A 17,513-nucleotide genomic window follows, 5' to 3' on the forward strand; every position below is an offset into this window, starting at 1 on the left:
CCTGAGCCTGGGCTACCAAGCCTTTTCCTTACAGCATGAACCAAGCTGCACTACTTTAACCCTGAAGGACCAGCATTGCCTCCACTGGGAGAGATGTAGCCCAGTGCTGAGCCTTCTCTTGCTGCCCAGAAGGACCAGGAGCCATTAGTAGCTGGGGTCACCCATGCTGTGGCATCGCCTGCTCCCATTGTCATACCGGGGTCACATCTCCCCGGGTCCTGCTCCCTCCCGCCTGCTGTCACCGGTGTGAGGTGATCGGTGCCCACACGTCCCCTGTGCGTGCGCGGGTTGGAGATGCTGGGCAGGGGGTAGGAAGCAGATCGTGGGTTCAAGTGGGTCCAGCGGGGCGGGCCGTCCCCGCCGCTCCGGGACAGCGGGGCTGGGGCCGAGCCGTGGAGCGGGCAGGAGCGGGCCGATGGTGCCCTCCTGCGGCCCCGGGGCCGGGCTGCCTCCGTCCCGAGCGCCGCGGACCCCCTGCCTTGTTGGACCAGGCTCTGGCCCGAGGACTTCGGATGTTTCTTCAGTGCTTTTCCTTTGTCTGCCGGGAGGGTTTCCCTCCTCCTGCCTCTGCCTTTCCCTGGCTGTGCCCGTTTGCTGGACCCCCACCTCCGTACGGCAGCCAGGGGATGGCTGAGATGCTGCTGGGCTATGGGGTTCCTGCACCCCATCCACATCCCTGCCAGCACCCTGAGCAGGCTCCACTCAAAGGGTGGCAACAGACCCTTGTCTTTAGGATCAGGGTGGGCAGGAAAGGGGCATGAAGGGATGGGGTGACCCTGAGAGGAGCCTGGTGGGATGAGCAGCCTGCGGTGGGCTCTGTTCGGTACTTGAGGAGTATCCATGCTGAGGCTTTAGCAGCCCAGAGCCCTTTGCAAGGGGGCTTTGCAAGCCCCAGCCCTTGGGGCTCTGGGAGAGGCAATGGGCAGATCCCATTCCAAGGCCTGCAGGAGCCTTTCTCCTCCAGCTGGGTTTTGCTGGGGAAGGGAAGGGGGAGGCAAAGGGCTGCTGGAGCCCCCTCCAATGGGCTGTGCTGCCTCCTCACCCCAGGCCGGTGCTGAGAGATGCCTCTGGAGCTGTCAGGGGATGGCAGGAGGATGGAGGCTCCCAGCCCTGCCCCGCAGATGGGCTGAGGCCAGGCTGCCTTCAAAACAAAGTGTGGCTGGTGTCGGGATTAGGAGGCTAAGGGCTGGCATTGTTTCCGCAGGTCCAGAGGAGGTGGATGCCTGGCAGGATTAGTCTGGCAAAGCTTCCCCATGAGCTCAAAGGGGCACAATAGGACCTTGAAGCGAAGAAGCTGCGCTGATGACAGGAGAGTGAGCGTCTCTCTGCAGCAGGGATGCGCTGGGGCAGGTGCTGCTGCTTCGTGGCTCTGTCCCTGCCAGAACCCCCCAGCACCACTGGGCCTGCGGGTGGGCAGATGGGGCACAGTGGCTGCTCACAGACCATGGAGCTGCCTGATGGGCAGGTATCTGCTTCACCAGTTATGGGGCTTGTAAATGGTACTTGGCTCAAGAGGAACTACATGCACTGTTGAATTTGGGGGCTCTGACAGTACTGTGGGGCAGAGGGGGAGCCCAGGATAGCATGGAGCATCCCCTGAAGCAGCCAGCTTTCCCCCAGGGTATCTCTGTGCCACACAAGGGCATTGGGAAGCTCTGGAGACCCCTGGGATAGTGGGATGGGATATGTGCAGGCACCAGCAAAGCCTTGGAGCAGGCAGGGCATGCAGGCAGACAAGTAATAAATAAGATTTATTAATTCATTCATTTATTTAAACATAATTTGCTATCAGGAGCAATCAGAAACCAAATCCCTTTGGAGCAGCAAACCCCTGCTGTGCTGGGTTGCTGTTTCCCAGGGCTCTTCTGCTCAGAGACCCACACCAGCACCACAGAGGCTGCTCTGCACCCAGGCCTCCTGGTTGGGCTGGATGTGTCCCCCCACGTAGGGCTGGAGGAGGGAATCACCTGCAGGGTGTGAGGTGATGCCCAGAGCAGGCCCTGGGCAGGGGAACCTGTGGGTCCCCACGTGGCTTTCCCAGGGTGTTCTGAGCTGGCTCAGTCAGGTTCCTTCTCACCAGGCTCTGCTGAAGTTGCAGGCACCAGGAAACACATTTGGCTGGGCAGAAACGTGCACCCGAGGCCGGCAGCGCAGTGCCAGGGGTGTGAGGAGCTGCTGCAGCAGTGAGCCGCAGTGATTGCCCAGTTCCCTGCTCAAACCACAGCTCTGCAGCTTTTGGTCTGTATGTGATAACTCGTTAGCTCTGATAACCCATTAAGTGGTGGGGAACTTGAGTGTGTGCCTGGCCCAGCTCCTCCAGCATGGGTCTTGGCACCATCCTGCTCCTCCACAGCCCAGCTCACACAGCCGTGCCCTATGGAGGCAGGTCTGTGCTGTGCCGTGGATGCACTCAGGCTGCCAGGAGAAGGCAGCTGAGCCTGTGCCTCGCTCAGGGCCTGCCATGTGCTGTCTGAGGCACTGCAAGGCTGAGAAATGAGGAGGCTCAGCTCATCAAAGGCTTCTCACCTGCATGGCCCTGGGGTGGCTGCCCTGGAGCAGAAGCACCAGCCCCAGGCTGGGCTCACTCTGGGGAGCCCATGGGTACCGGTGTGGTGCTGGGGAGCAGCCGGAGCATCCGTTAGGCTGCACGGGGCTGGCGTGCCCTGTTTGTGAAACCGCCGTGCTTGCGGTTGACCAGAGCGCTGAAATGAGCCCGGCCGGAATTGGTGCAGGGCTCTGTATCCTGATGTGGTGAGCGGCTCCCACCGGCGAGGGGGAGGCTGGTGGCAGCGGGCGGCAGGGGCTCGGCAGCACCAGGCCCAGGCGCAGGGCCCCGCCGGTGCCCGGAAAGCTCAGGCTGGCACCAACGGAACTGTGATAAAAGAGAACGTGAGCAGGAGCCGGCACGGGGGAGATTGATGTCAGATTGTGCCAGGGGAGGAAACTCGGGCGGACACGCTCAAACAGACACTGGAGCGCGGGGGGGCACTGGGGTAGGTGCTGCTTTCCCCGGCATTGCTGCATCTGCAGACCTGCATCCCCCCCTACAGCCTTGCGGCAGGGAGGAAAGGATGGAGGCTTTGCCTGAAGCACGTGCTTCACCCTTGCCAGACCCTGTCCTCAAACTCTCACACCTCTGCAGGCAGGGGTGTCCCTTGCACCAGCCTGAGCACTGACATCGGCAGCACTTGCTGCCTCACACATTGCTGCTCATCTCCTGTGGGTCCCTGCCCAGGCCGGGTGTGCTGGTGTGACACTTTGGCTGTGGCAGGAAGGCTCTTGACTGAAGATGCTTTGCCATAGCTGCCCGCAGGAGTAGAGCTCCCCCTGTCACTGCTCTCAGCTGCTCTGGCCTTGCCAGGGAATCCTGGTGGTTCAGTGTCTCCTGCACTGCCACATCCCCTGTTAGCACTGCAACTTCTCCAAGACCCTGCAGCTTCCAGCCATGCAGGCACAAGAGCCTCTCAGAGGCCTCCTTTGCTCCATCACCTCTGGTGATCCCAGTGGTAGTTTTCCCTCTGTCCCTCCTTTCTCAGCTGCATCACATGCTCTTTCTCACCTGAATGAAACAATCCATGTCCTTATCCAGCCTCCAGAGCATCACCTTCCCTTCCTGGGCCCTGCTGTGCCCTGGGCTCTTTGTGCATCTCTCACAAGGCAGTATCCACCTCTCAATACCTGCCCGTGGGACCATCCCAAACACGAGACTCATCAGGTTAGGTCAGAGAAAAGGCAGCCACAAACCAGGGCTTAACTAAGTGGCCACAGAGCTGGGCTCCAGGGGGACTGTGTCTGCATCCCTCCTGCATCCCTCCTGCATTCCCCCTGCATCCCTCCCGCACCTGCTCCACATCCCTGCTATGTCCCTCCCGCATCCCTCTTATATCTGCCCCCCGTCCCTGCCGCTCCCCGGCCGCAGGACCCGGGTTTGTCCCGCACTGACCGAGCCGGGGCCAGGCTCCTCCAGCGGGACGCGGCCCCGCTGTTCCCGTCGCGGCCTGCAGCGACCCCTGCTGGCTGCCTGCGGCCGTGCGGCCCCGGGACCGCCGTGGGACGGGACCGGGAGCGGGGAACCGGGAATCCCCCATTGAAACCTGCGGTACTGCCCTGGGGAGCGCGGGGGCACCCCCCGAGAGCTGCAGCTCCTTTGCTGCCACCAGGATGGGACCCGAAGCCTTTCCCCACTGCTGGTGAGGAGTCTCAGCCCCTCTCTCGCTTGGTTTCCCTCTCCCTCCTCGCAGGTCTGCAGCGGGACAACACTGAGTCCTCCTGCAGCTCTGTCCCACCAGCTCCGTTCCACACAAGCCGGGTTTTATGTACCCTGAACATGTGCCCCTGCTGCCAGGGACCAGTTTCTCCAGGACAGGGAGCTCTGCTGGGGCTCCCCTCAAAGCTCTGGTTCTATTACTCTTTTTTTAGCTTTAGCACCCAAGCAATTAATTTCGCCTGTGGTGGTACCCACTTGATGCTCTATACCTTGTCCCTGCCAAATGCTGCTGACCCACACCATGCGGGTTTGCTCTTTCTGCATCACCTCCTCCAAATCCTCCTCGTCGGTCCCCTCTGAATGCCTCCAGCTTGTACAATCTCTCCTGCAGCCAAAGGCTACAACAGAAGTGTGTTGCCACAACCATCAGCCCCGGAGCAGCAGGGAAGTGGGGTCTGGGCTGCCTGGGACCTGGTGGCAGCAGCAGCAGCACAGGGCAGGGAGCAGAGGTGGATCCTGGTTTGTCCCAGTTCTTACTGGAATGCAGGGCACAGAGGTAGAGAGGATGGGGTGAGTCCCCCTTGAGGCACGGTGACAGAGAGGCAGCCGGCAGTGCCCATGTGCCCGGGTTAACATCTCCAAGTGGGGAAGGACCCAGCACCATGTGCGGTGCAGCTCCTGCTTTAGCCGTGAGCTCGCTCGTCCCTGCTCCCTGCCCCTGTGCTCCCAGGGACGCTGGGAGAGGGATCCTCTCTTGGGCTGGGCACAGTGTGGGACGCTCAGGAGGTGCGGGATGCTCTGGGGTTTGCTCTGTGCATCCCGCGGCTGTGGGGTTGCTGCAGCCGCATCCCTGCTGGCCAAGCGATGCTCTGCATCCCGGCGCTCTGCCACGTGTCCCACCGCCACGTGCAGCCCTCGTGTCCCCATGCAGGAGGATGCTCCCCACCGCCCATAGAGCCCCCAGCACAGCACCAGTGTCAGGCTGGGGAGGGTTTTCTGTCCATGGGCACCCATGGGGGACATCCTCTGAGGCCAGAGCAAGCACAGACCGGTCTCAGCCACCACGGCCCATGAGGCCTGCACCAACACCGAGGTGTTTCTCCAGCTCTGCTGTGCACAGCAGGAGGAGGCAGCTCAGAGCCCACATGGGCACCGGTGCCGGTGGCACTGGGGAGGTCGGGGGTCCCGGGGGTCCGGCCATGGCCGCAGTGGGGTGGGCAGCCTTGGCCATGCCTGCAGACCCCAGGGTGGCCCCGGAGCAGCTCCCTGGGCCCAGGGGACGTTTCCTGTTTGCTGCCCGTGCTGAAGCATCGGCCCTTCAACCGCCGCCAGCGCTGCGCTTCCGGCCGGGTTCCCGCCGGAGCCCCCCTGCACTATCAGCTCACCAGATGCCTTTTTCAGGATACTGTGGTAAAACTGCACCGGGCAGGAGCTGTCATTTGGGGTTTTCTCTCGTGTCAGCCCCGAAGACAAATTGGACGAGGAGGAGCGAGAGAGGGGGAGAGAAATGGGATAAATTTAAACCAACAGAAAGAAGAACCAGGAGATGCCCGTGGCCATCCCCACTGCTGGACCGATGGGTGCCCCAAGGCGTAGGGCCTGTGGGGACCAGGGCAGGTTGTGGTGGTCACCGTGGTCTTGTGGCCTCCAGGCCAGTGTCGGCCTCTAGTGGTGATGGTGCCATGGAGGTGCCATTGACCTCACCAGCGCCATGGGGACCCTGTCCCGTCCCTCCTGGCACTGCTGCCCATGGAGACAGGGTCCTGTTCCCAGTGTTGGCACCTGGAGGAACATGGTCCTGATGTGGGTCATGGCCCACCTTGTGCTGGGAGCAGGAGCATGAGACACCCCAAGTCCCTCACAAGCAACAGCCCAGGGTGATCCCAAACCATGCGGGTGCCCCTCAGGCTGCTGGTCTGATGGTGCTGAGCAGCCCCCAGACTGGGCAGACTGGGAGCTGGGCAGTGCTGTGGGGATGGAGGCCGGGAAATGGTGAAAGAGCACATGGGCAAGTCAGTCTTTCCATCTGCAGCACTGTGCAGGGGTGGCTGCCAGGTCTGCCATGGGGCTGTGGTACCCAAGGGGCTGCTGGGGATGCTCCGTGGACAGATGATGGGAGCAGACCATGGATGCTGTTGAACCTGGGAGCTCACCAAACCCCTGTGCTGGTGCAGGGGGTGTGGGGGTGAACACCCCCCAGGGCTCTGCCTCAGCAGCACCAAAGCTCATCTGCTCCCATGGAGCTCACCCATGAACCCCAGCTCTGCCTCCCTGAGACGTGGGAGCAGCTCAGCTGGAAGAGGCGCTGTTAATCCAGGCTGGATGTGGGCACACGGACACTTGGCACCTGCCGGGGCTGGCCGCAGACCTGCGGGATCTGCTCCGAGTGCAGCCCGGTGATGATGCGGGCTGGTCCTTGGAGGGAGGTGTCCCGGGGGGGGGCAGCAGCCATGGGGCAGAAACAGCCCCGGGCTGTGCCCGCCCATGGAGATGGATGGGGCTGGCTGGGGCCGGGGTGTGGGTTACAACACCCATGACTGTAAAACCCGACTTTCTCTGCAGCCCCTGAGGTCCAGCATCCACTGGAGGAGCGGTTGGACTGTCCTGGGCAGGGCTTTGCTCCCGTGGTTCCCCTTGGAGCACCGTCAGTGGAGGCGAGAGGGAGAAGCTGCTTCCTGGCTGCCCAGGACCTGCGGGAGAGGGGCAGCGCTCTGGTGAGAGGGGAGCTGTGGGGTGCAAAGGGAGCAGTGGGGAGCACTGGGGACCTATGGGGAGCGAGCTGAGCTGAGCTGGGGACCTGAAATCATGGCTGCTCGCTTTCGCCGGCAAATCTTGCCTTTGTGTGGTTTCCTTTTCCTTCGTCTACACAGACTCCTTTTCCTCCCCTCTCTCTTCATTTCGTTCCTGTTCCTGCAAAGGCAAACTTCAGCCCTTCCAACCTTCCCAAGCTCTCCACAGGAGCAGAACCAACCATGGGGTCCCCGCGGGGCTCAGCTTTAATCAATCACCCACGAGATGTCAATCTGCTGCGGGCTCTCAGGTGCTGCTTTACCTGAGCCCTCCTTTGCTTCTGCTGCCCCACAGCTCCCTCCGCCCCATGGATTGGAGGCTGCTCCCTTTAAATTTGGCAGAGACAAGCCGCTGCAGCCCTGATTGAGCCGTTTCCTACCATCGGGTGCCTCTGCTCTGGCCCTTCTGCAGCTCCTGGTAGGTGCTGGCTGTTTCCCCCTCCTTTCCTGGGTTATCCCCATAGCAGAAGCTGCTCTGGCTTGCAGGTCACTGCTGTGTTTGTGGAAGGGGCTCTCTGGGTATGAGCAGTTGTTACAGGCTGCCCCTGGTGTGGTGCTCGGTGAGGAGCCTGTGTGCTTTGGAGTGTCTGCTCATGGTGGTCTCCACAGCTGTGGGGGCTGCTGGCACAGGGGGCAGGTAAAAGGTTGGGGATCACTCTGGGGGATGAAGCTCACCCTGGGGAACGTTGTAGACTCTGTGTGTGTGTCCATCGTACTGCATAGCCCAGTTGAACAGGGCATAGGAGATGAGCCTCGGATCCACAATGAGCCCCAGAGGGGGGGCAACCCTGGGCCACTCACCCCATTGCCCTTTGTGTGCACTGGCCCCAAGGGAACAGCACTGGGAGCAGAATGGGCTCAGAGTGCAGGAGGCTGCACCCTCCCAGGAGGGCAGCAGAAGGGAGAGGAGCAAAGCAGCTCCTTGCAGCCATTGTTTTATTCCTGGCCTCTGGAACTGGGGCAGCTCCCACCAGGGACTGGAGGCTTTTCTAGCTGCCTTCATCCTGCCTTTTTATAGCTGCTGTCTCTGCAGCCATGGTTTCCATTAACAAGCAGGATCTGAAGCTGCCCAGGACCAGAAAGGCTGAGGTGTGTGATCCAGCAGAGCCCTTGGGATAGGGAGGGAAAGACATGGAGACACTGTCAGCCCCCCCTGCGCACAAGCTCCACTGCACTCTTGGGGGTCTGGGCTGCCTATGAAGCCAGGCAGAAGCTGGGAAGGTGGGGAAGGAAGGGTGGTACTGCCTTCCCTCTGCCAGGTGAGGTTAAGGGTGTCTCTGGGACCATTGGTTTGATCCCTCTTCTCCCCTGGACCTGCCCCATGTTGCCCCAGACACAGAGCCGTTTGGCTTTGGATGCTCCTGGTACCTCCCCGAGTACTCTGTTTTGGCTCAGTGGGTTCATGATGAATCACTGATTTTAGCTGTTGGTCATCCCCACCCTGGTCAGGCAGGATTGCAGCCTCAGGGCTCCCAACAGCACCTCCATGGGGAGCAAGGCAGAGATCAGGACAGGGATGCAGGGATGCATGCAGGGACTGTTATCCCATGGCCCAGTGAGAGGCAGCAGCAGGGGCTCTGTTGTGTGACGTATCTCCCTGTAAGGGCACGTGCATCCCTAAGGAGCATGGGCTTGGCTTTCTCCCCTGGGTGCCAGGACCTTACAGGATGGCAGAGCTCTGCCTTCAAGGAGCCAGGTGTTAGTGCAGTCCCCAGTGCACTGCACTGCCTGGCCCTGGGCAGGATGGGGCCACCCAGCCCCTGCAGCAGCCCCTCTGCCTCCCCAGCCCAGTCCGACATGAAGCGAGGCACTGGGGGGTTTATTTCAAAGTAGAACAAAGGTTTTATTCTTCTTGGAGGTGATGCAACATTCAGATTTGCCACGAGCGTGTCTCTGCTCACACTGGCTGCCTGTGTGCGTTTAGTCAGGCACAGCTACACAGGGAAAACCCAGAGTGGGAGACACAACCTGTCTTGAGCCCCGCATCTGGTGCCCTGTTACCCAGCCAAACAGCACGATGGTGTGGTCCCTTGCGCAGCACACTGCTGAGCAGACAGGCTCTACAGGAAAATCTAAACCCAAAATGTACTTCCAGACATTTCACATCAACATTTCCCTTAATGCTGCTGGGCAGGAGGTTGGGCTCAATGCGCATCCCCTCCCAGGCTCCTCTCCCCTCCATGTGGGCACTGCAGCAGTTACAGAGCATCGAGGATGTTGTCGATCCTGGTGACCAGGTCCTGGCGCTTGCTGGAATGCATCTTCTCATTCTCAATGTACGTGTCCTTCTTGAGCTTGCCAGCCACCAGCCGCTCTGCCTCCACCGAGGACTTCAGAACCAGCTCCTTCACCTGCCCATCCAGCTTCTGAATCTCACTGACCTGATGAGGAGAAACACAGGGAATGCTGGAGAAGACAACAAAATATCCCTGCAGTGAAGCTGGAATAGAAGATGCTCAAGCTGGAGTAAAAGATGAAGCCCTGCTAAGTGAAACATCTCCAATCCCTGACTATGGCCTCCTGAGCCATCCCTTCTCTGCCATCACATTATGTCATGAATGTGTATTTAAGCAGCATAGATAAAAGGGCTCCAAGGAACCAGGAGGCACACTGGCAAGATGGAGGAGCAATGACTGTTAAAGAGAGCTTAACAGACTCTAAAGGCTTCCACGTAAATCACAACTACGACAACAGGAAACTGCATCCCTACAGATGATGGTGTGCGAGATGCAGGTCTGCAATGACAGCTACTCTTTTGAGTCAATAACAGGTTAAGCAAGGTGTAGACCTTAGACTGAAGTGTCCCTCACTTCAGGTGAAGTGGCTGTTCCAGGTGAGTGTGTGCTCACTGTGCTGTGGCTTTCAATGGGGCACAGTCAAATACCCCCAAGGAGCATCACGTTACCAAGCTTCTGTCAGCACCAAATTCACACGTGCAAGATGAGGGTCTGGCTGGTGTCAGTAGTGTAGTTGGGACTGATAAAGTGTTGATAGCCTCCTTTTTTTACCTGTCACTGTCACAGGCTCCGTGAGAAGCATCAGGATTGTGTTACAGAAGCATTTATGTGGACAGATCCTGCAGCTGGTTCAAGGGCTGTCTAAAGAACAGCACAAGCAGCTGTTTAGCAGAAGCACTTACAGAGCTGCATAACCACTACTGCAAACAGACAAACCTGATCTTCACACCCTGGCAAGGATCAAGCCATTTCCAGAGGAAAAAAAGCCCTACAAGACAGGCTGCACAAACTAACCACAAATGAAAACTCGCATAGAACAGATGACAGTAGAACAGGAGAGCCTAATAAAAACGCTTTACAATTTCTTACTTTATCACATAAGTCAGAGCCTTCTGTCTTCAGTTTGGACTGCAGAGAGGCTATTTCGTTTGTCAGGGCCTTGTGCTCTGTCTCCAGAGACTTCTTGCCACTGTTGAGGGTGGAGATGTCCCGTGACTGCTTGTATTTGTTCACTGCCTCATCGAAGTGGCGGTACAGCCCCAGCCTCTTGTTCACCAGAGTCAGCACTTGCTCTGTGATGCAGGCCACCTTCATCCTGGCTTCAGCAGCTGGATCCTGCAACAGGACACAAGGGAAGATCAAAGCAGTCCTACCTTTAACCTCCATCAAGCCACAGCTGCAGTTTGGCACAGGACTGTTACAGAACTTGCTCCTTTTGCAATTAAGTCACTGACAGTAGTCAGGTGAATGGTGCAAGTACTGACTGGGACAAGCACCTTCCAGCACTCAGCCTAGCCCAAGGGAAGTGAAAACATTGGAGAAGAACTGTGGACATCCCTACATCTCAGGGGGAATTCCTTCTTATCCAGAAGGCAAAACTCTGGTCATCCTGAGCACACCAGTTCAAACCCTGCAGGAGTATCAATGCTCAGGCAGCATGAAAACAGGGCTTCAGTTAAGGATCCAGTAAAGTATCTGATCAGCAGGAACATTCAGTAGGTATTACTGGTGTGAAAGATCTCCATCCCTCAGCTGAGTGAGCCACTAATGCCCCCACAGGGCTCTCCAGCTTACATCACCTTGGTGATGGAGAAATCCAGCCTCACATAGACAATCACAGTGAAGAACAAGATGTAAAAGGCTCCAACCACCAACAGAGGCTCCTGCAGCATCAGGATCTTGTTGAAGGTGTAATGAACCTAGAAGAGAAGTTCCAAACACTGAGTGAAAGCAGTGACCCCTGTTACTATGGGAGAGAACTCCTCTCCTCAGGCAGCTGGTGAGTTTGGAGGGACACAACTGCTCAGGCAAACCACACACAGAGGCCACACTCACCACGATGTCTTGGATGTGCTGCTCCACCAGGTTGCTCTTGTGTGCCACAATAACTGGACGTCCAAAGGTGTCCAAGTAAGTGTAGTGGAGCTCGTCTGAAGCACGATTGATTTCATAGGGGCTGTCCACATGGATATTCCTGTGGATAAAACCACAGTCCCGTATGACTGCACAGTGTCTGAGATGATGTAACCCAAGACTTGGCTGGCTGACCGTAGCCTCGAGCACAAGGCCAATTATGCAGTTTGAACACCACTCTAAAAGGAAGCAAAGGTGTGTTCCAAGCTCTCCTCCACAGGCACAGTCATGGTTTTGTTTGACTGTCCTCAGGCCATTCCAGTAAGCTGGAGAAGTGCCACCACCACAGCAGCATCCGCAGTAACAAGGCAGGAGCAATGACACTTACTTGGCACCTTCTGGCAGGACGATCTTGACAGTCAGGGAGTCTGTGACTTGCTCATCAAACACGTGGTCCACAAACCTCATTTTCAGGGCATACTGATCACCTAAGGGAGGGCAGAGCAGGGTGTTACAGCTGCTCAGAGAACAAGGGGCAACCCTGCAGCTCAGCTCCTCACAGGAGTGAGAGTGCATTGCGCAGCAGGGCCACCAGCTTCCTCGAGTCCATTTCAAGCAGAAGTCTGCAAAAGCCTGAAGGCAGCACAGAGAAGGTGGATCTGCACATTCCAGAAAGATGAGCCAGCAGCTCTCATTGCTGAGGTGCAGCATGGCACAGCTTTCACTTCTGTACTCTACAGCAACCACCTTTAAACACAGAGAAAGCTTCTTGCTCCCTTCCCCTGTGCCACTCACCAAGGTTGTAGAGGTATTCGTAGCTCGGCAGGTTGTAGCCAATGATGTAATGGGTTTTCCATCCCCCAAAGAGTGGGAACCGAGGCCGGATCTCCATCTCCACGGAGTCATCCAGGACAAGGAGGTGGCTGGTGGAGATGTTTCCAATTTCATCTCGGTAATAGACGTCCTGAGCAGCAGCAGGGAGGATGGTCTGTGTGGAGAGGAGCAGCAGGCAGTGCCTTGTTAGTTATTCCCAGTGGAACTGGGAAAAGCAGCAATAGCTGTTCAGGAGCAGGAAACCCTGCTCCCATGGGGCAGATGCAAACTGGCCATTCAGCTGCATTGAGCAGTAAAATTGCGCTGTTACAAGCAATGAGCCACACAAGTGGCTGCCAGCCCCAAAATCACTTGGCCTCTAAATGGATGCGCTTTTCCTCCAGTGCAGTTTCCAATACCCCAAACAGCGAGGGAGCCCATCCTGCCCAGCAGGATAGCAATTCCCTCTCGGCTCCAGCCCACTGCCCCACGGAGCTTGCTGCTGCTGCTGCTGCCTTTGGGCTCAGCAAAATGAGAGTTCTCTTTGGCTGCACCACCCTAGAGGATGACAACACCAACCCTGGAGGCTTCCAGCAGTGAGAAAGGGTTTGGTTTGGATGAAAACACAAAACACTTCTCGCATGTGGCCAGCAGAGCCACAGCTTGAACTCTTGCTTTGTGAACAAGGAATGAATGGGTGAACTTCCAATTAATGCTGCTCAGGATATGCTGATGAGCATATGACAGGGAAGGCAGCTCTGAAAACAAGAGGGTGGGGACACAATGAATGGCCCTTGAACAGTGGAGGATGGAAAGCAGAACTATCCACACAGGGATTAAGGGGTTTAGAGGGTCCCTGAGATTGGGTGGGAGCATGGGGGGACACCACCTGCCCAGGTATACAGTTTGTTTGCCCAATGGATGTGATGAAACATGTAACCTCCTAATTCTACCTTCAGAAGCCATTCCTGCCTAGCATGAGACCTCTGAAAACAGATCAGAGCTTTAATGCTCCCTCATTACTTGGGTATGGTACCAAAGAAAAGGACAACTCCATTTCTTCCCCTCTGGGGATGCAGGAAAGGGGGAAGCCACAGCAAAAAAGAAAAAGTTTCAGTAATCCTGCAAAATGTCAACCTTAAAGGACTTGACCGAGGAGATGCCACTGTCTGGCTGGCGCTGGTAGTCATATCTGGAGAAAGGCCCTTTCAGCACTGCTCCTGTGTGCTTCAGATCAACCGTCTCCTCCACCGCAATGTTCCCCCAGTGAGACACCTCAATGACCCGGGTCATGCTGGTGATGGTCAGGAACGGGCTGTTGTTTTCATAGTGCACCTTCAGAGTGTCCTGACAAGGGAGAAGATGAACTATCAGACCTGAAGGAAGGAGCAGCTTCCCCTTACAGTTATCTTCCCGTCCCACAGAGGAACCTCCCTGACAGAGGTGAAGCTGAGTGCACAGGAAGGTTTGAGCCACCCCTGCCCAGCTCACACTGGGTACCTGGGGGGTTCTCTCACATCTGGTTGAGTGACAACAGTGAGGGATCCAAATGGGCTGTTTTCCCTGCTGCAAATACACCCCTGCCAGAGCCATGCCCAAGCAGAGGTCAGCAATCACATCTGCACGAGGAGCATGTGCTCCCACCTCCATGCAAGCTAACTCAGGCTTGACCTGTGATTCTTACACAAAAGCCTCTGCTTCCCACCCCCCAGCCTCCGAGACCCAGGTGCCACCTTGGCAAGATGCTTTGTGCAGAGCCAGCACCTCCCTGCACAGACACCTACCTGGCTGTAGGGAGGAATGTCCTTGAAGGGGCCATACTCGATGGTGTCCTCGGTGCGGGAGGGGTTGCCCAGCTTGCTGTAGCTCTCCACATTCCTGGAGGCCAGTTTGACGCGGGTTGTCTGGCTCTTGGTGAAGTATGGGGAGTAGAAATAGTGATTCCCTTCAAAGACCACAAACTGCTTCTCGCTCTGGGTGATGTGGGTGGGGTAGGGCTGCAGGACGTGCGTGAAAACCATCTCCACTGCCACGCGGACCTTGGCTCCCGGTGCCAAAGGAGACGGCAGCTTCACCGAGAAGAATTTCCCACTGGAGGGGGGAAGAACAGGTAAGTCAGCAGAGATCTGCTCTGAGCAAGCCTCAGATCCAAGCCCTGCAATATCCCCTAGAGATGGAGCCCAGCTATCACAGAATCATGCACTGGCTGGGGTTGGAAGGGGCTTACAGCTCCCTCAGTTCCAACCCCCATGCGTGACTGCAGCTCCTCCAAGGCCTCCAGGATGGCCTGCCCCATGCTCACTCTGGACTGGGGAGGCAGCACAGGGTGAACCGTGTCTGGGAGTTACAGCCTTTGCTTCACAAAGCCACTGGTGCCCAAGAGCACTCAGGATCTCCCTGTAATTGCCACTGCCAGGCATTTGAGACCTCAAATGGGAGCAATGGGTAAGAGCATGATCACAGCTACAATGCTTCTCTTACCTATATCCCTTACTAAAGGGACAGGGCATTACTCAAGGCACTGAGTACAAGCCCAAGCACAGCTGAGACCTCCCAAGCTGCACTTAAGAGAGAGCTTCTCTCCCTTACAAGACTGTGCCCTCACTCTCAGCTCGGGTGGCTGTGAGGAGCAGGTATGTGCTGCTGGTGCTGGGCTCAGTGCAGAGACCTAAACCCACAGGTGCCATCTCCCAAGGAAAGAGCATCTGAGGGAGGGGAATGGCTTCTACTGGGGCCTCTTGGGCTGCAGGGACTGGGTCTGGCTGCTTGTGTGCCTTGGCTCTGCAGCGCCCAGTGTGCAGCCTGAGTACGGGAAGAGTCTGGGATCTCCAGCTAAGTGGGACTTAGGCTGTATTCCTGCTGCACTCTGAGGATGGTGCTGGAGCCCCCACGCACAGCACTAGGAATTGACTCACCTTCTGCCTTTAACTTTAGTCTCTCTCACTTCCAAGGTGTTCTCCTCCTCTTCCTCACCCTTCACCTGTTCCAAAACAGACTGATCAGTGTGCTGCTGTTGAGAGCCTTCATGTGTCTGGGGCGAGCTCCATATGGCTCCTATCCACTCTTTAGGGGCACGACCCCAGCAAGTACCAGCTGATAGAAAGCTATCACAAAACCAAGCCCCTTTTGCGGTGTCTCCCGTTAACACACGCTGCGGTGCGAGAACAGACACTGCAGGGACAGCCGCTTTAGTGACCACCCCGTGTGTTTCCTATAGCGGAGAGCGAGCGGCCACGGGCCCGGTGCCCGCCCCGCTGCGCTCCCAGGGCCGGTGCCGCACCGCAGCTCCGCTCCCGTTACCCAGGACCGCCGCCGGTAGCGCCTGGGCCGCGCACCCTCTTCAGCCCGTACCGGAACAGCCCCTCGGGGCCGCCACGGCAGCGGAGCGGCGGGAGCCGACGTGGCCCTGCGGGCGGCGGGGCCCGCACAGCGCCCGCGGCCGGGCCGGTTCCCCCCGAGGCCGGGCCGGTTCCCCCCGCACCGGGGCCGCGGCCGCTGCTCACCTGCACGCCCAGGTAGGCCAGGCGGGGCTCCAGGCCGGGCTCCAGCGCCAGCAGGAAGGAGGAGGCGGCCGTGCCCGCCGCATTGGCGAGGCTGAGCTCGGCAGAGACCTTGGCCAAGTGCGTGCTGAGGTCCACGGAGCGCCGCGCCTCCTCCAGCAGCAGCTCGGCGGCGGCCCCGGCCGCCAGGCACAGCAGCAGGCGGCACAGCAGCCCCGCCATGGCCGACTCAGCACGGGGAGGGCACAAGATGGCGGCGCCCGCGCTGTACGGGGAGGGCACAAGATGGCGGCGCCCAGAGAGGGAGGAGGCTCACGATGGCGGCGCCCAGCGGCGCCTGAGGCCCGCTGCGGGGTCTGTGAGTGAGCTCTCCCGGTACCGGAAGGGGTTTCCTCAGTGATGTGAGTTCGGATCTAGACTCAGATCGCCCCTTGGCAAAGGACAGATAAAACGTGTCCTGGTGTGCAGGGTTACAAACAGCATCACCTCTTCACTGTTATTTATCCCCTCGCTGCTCCCCGGTCCCTACCATGGAAATTCCTTGGCAAATTCCTTCCATTTCCTTTGATTTCTTTAGGTACTGGACCCGAACTTGGCCTCGGCCCCACCGCACATCCCAGTTCTGCCACCGTGTTCTGTGTGACAGCAGTGGCAGAAGGGTACACCCCCCCCCCCAGTGCCGTGCTTCCATCAGGAGCTGTTCCAGGCCCTCCGCTCGCCGGTAATCCGTGTTTATCCTGGCTCTGTTCTCCAGAGCCCAGCACTGGGTGGGCAGTATCAGGGACACACGAGTGACCCGGAGGGCAGAGCAGGGCGTCCCTGCGGGCTGCGAGTGCCATGCCCAGGGACACAGCCATGGGGGCCGGGCCCAGCAATGGGAGAGGTCTCATCCATGTCCCTGGCAGGGCAGCCCCTGCCCCGCTGCTGTCACAGGGCTGGTGCAGTCCGAGCTGGGCCATCTGTCCCAGCGACATGTTCACAAGCAGGAAAGAAGCTGTTTTCCTGAAGGAATGGGCTGGCTGTGACCACAGGAGGAACAGGGAATGGGCTCTGTCCTGGTGTGATCCATATGCCGCACGGGGCTGCGCAGGAGTCGCAGAACTCACTCTGGATCCGCCTTAGCTTAGACTTTAATACAAATCCCAATGGGAATGCTGAGGAGAGCCCCAGGCACGTGGCTGCCGCGGTGGCTGAGGAAGAGTTCAGGCTTTATTGGTGCTCCCCTGGTTAATCCTGGCCCTGTAAAGCCCAGGCAGCTCCTGGCTGGCAGCAGGAGGCAGAGGCCACTTCTCCGTGTTCAATCCTGAGCCAGGTCCCGCAGTTTCTGGCCATGGGTCCTGCCTGGGAGCCGTGGCCTGGCCAGGACCCTCAAGGAGCAGCTGTGGGGATGAAGCTCTTCCAGCCTGGGTCCTTTCACAACCCCGTTTCTGAGCTCCTCAGCACTGCTCGCACCGAGCCTCTGCCCAGCAAACACCGTGAGGCCTCTGCCTGCCGTGGGATGGGGGATGTGGGGCTCAGCTCCACGCTGCTCTGGATTGAGGTGATCACTGCACAGAGGTGATGCTGCCGGGAGCTGCCTGCTCGGGGGCTCTTCAGCTCCCGCAGGAATCTCCCCCCTTCCATGCACCTCTCTGCCTGGGTTTGCACAGTCTGGGTTCCTCCCTGCATCAGACCATGAGGCTCAGCACCGTTACTGTGTGTGGAGCACTGGGAGGCACAGAGGGACGATGTGCCGGACTGGGGGAGTGTCCTGTGTGTGCCGTGAGGAGCTGAGCCCGGTGGGTGCTGCGGGAGGGAGGAGAGGACGCAGCGAGGGAGCCCCTCCGCTCTGAACCCGTGCTAGAGCCCCACCGGCAGCGGAACTGAAAGCGCCGGGGATGGGCACCGCGGGTGG

The 17,513-nt window shown here is 58.5% G+C and overlaps 1 protein-coding gene across 1 annotated transcript; it reads right to left on the minus strand.

The window, feature by feature from the left end:
* Positions 1–8,814: 8,814 nt before the first annotated feature.
* Positions 8,815–15,868, minus strand: RPN1 (ribophorin I). The gene is made up of 10 exons (XM_034066205.1): positions 15,623–15,868; positions 15,035–15,099; positions 13,904–14,210; positions 13,257–13,466; positions 12,102–12,294; positions 11,695–11,794; positions 11,289–11,427; positions 11,033–11,152; positions 10,323–10,568; positions 8,815–9,377 (listed from the first exon to the last, which is right to left on the minus strand). Exons 1-10 carry the CDS (start codon positions 15,839–15,841, stop codon positions 9,195–9,197), a joined length of 1,782 nt encoding a protein of 593 aa, XP_033922096.1. The 5' UTR covers positions 15,842–15,868; the 3' UTR covers positions 8,815–9,194.
* Positions 15,869–17,513: the final 1,645 nt, after the last annotated feature.

This window comes from Melopsittacus undulatus, chromosome 9, assembly GCF_012275295.1.
Source record: "Melopsittacus undulatus isolate bMelUnd1 chromosome 9, bMelUnd1.mat.Z, whole genome shotgun sequence".
NCBI classification, from domain to species: Eukaryota; Metazoa; Chordata; class Aves; order Psittaciformes; family Psittaculidae; genus Melopsittacus; species Melopsittacus undulatus.

Bases quoted from the DNA above. Each gene is read 5' to 3' on its own strand.
- RPN1 (XM_034066205.1), bottom strand. From the start codon at position 15,841: ATGGCGGGGCTGCTGTGCCGCCTGCTGCTGTGCCTGGCGGCCGGGGCC. The intron at 15,100-15,622 runs GTGAGCAGCGGC...GTTTTGGAACAG, and splicing joins TGGCCTACCTGGGCGTGCAG to GTGAAGGGTGAGGAAGAGGA. The intron at 10,569-11,032 runs GTGATGTAAGCT...GTCCTGTTGCAG, and splicing joins TGGATTTCTCCATCACCAAG to GATCCAGCTGCTGAAGCCAG.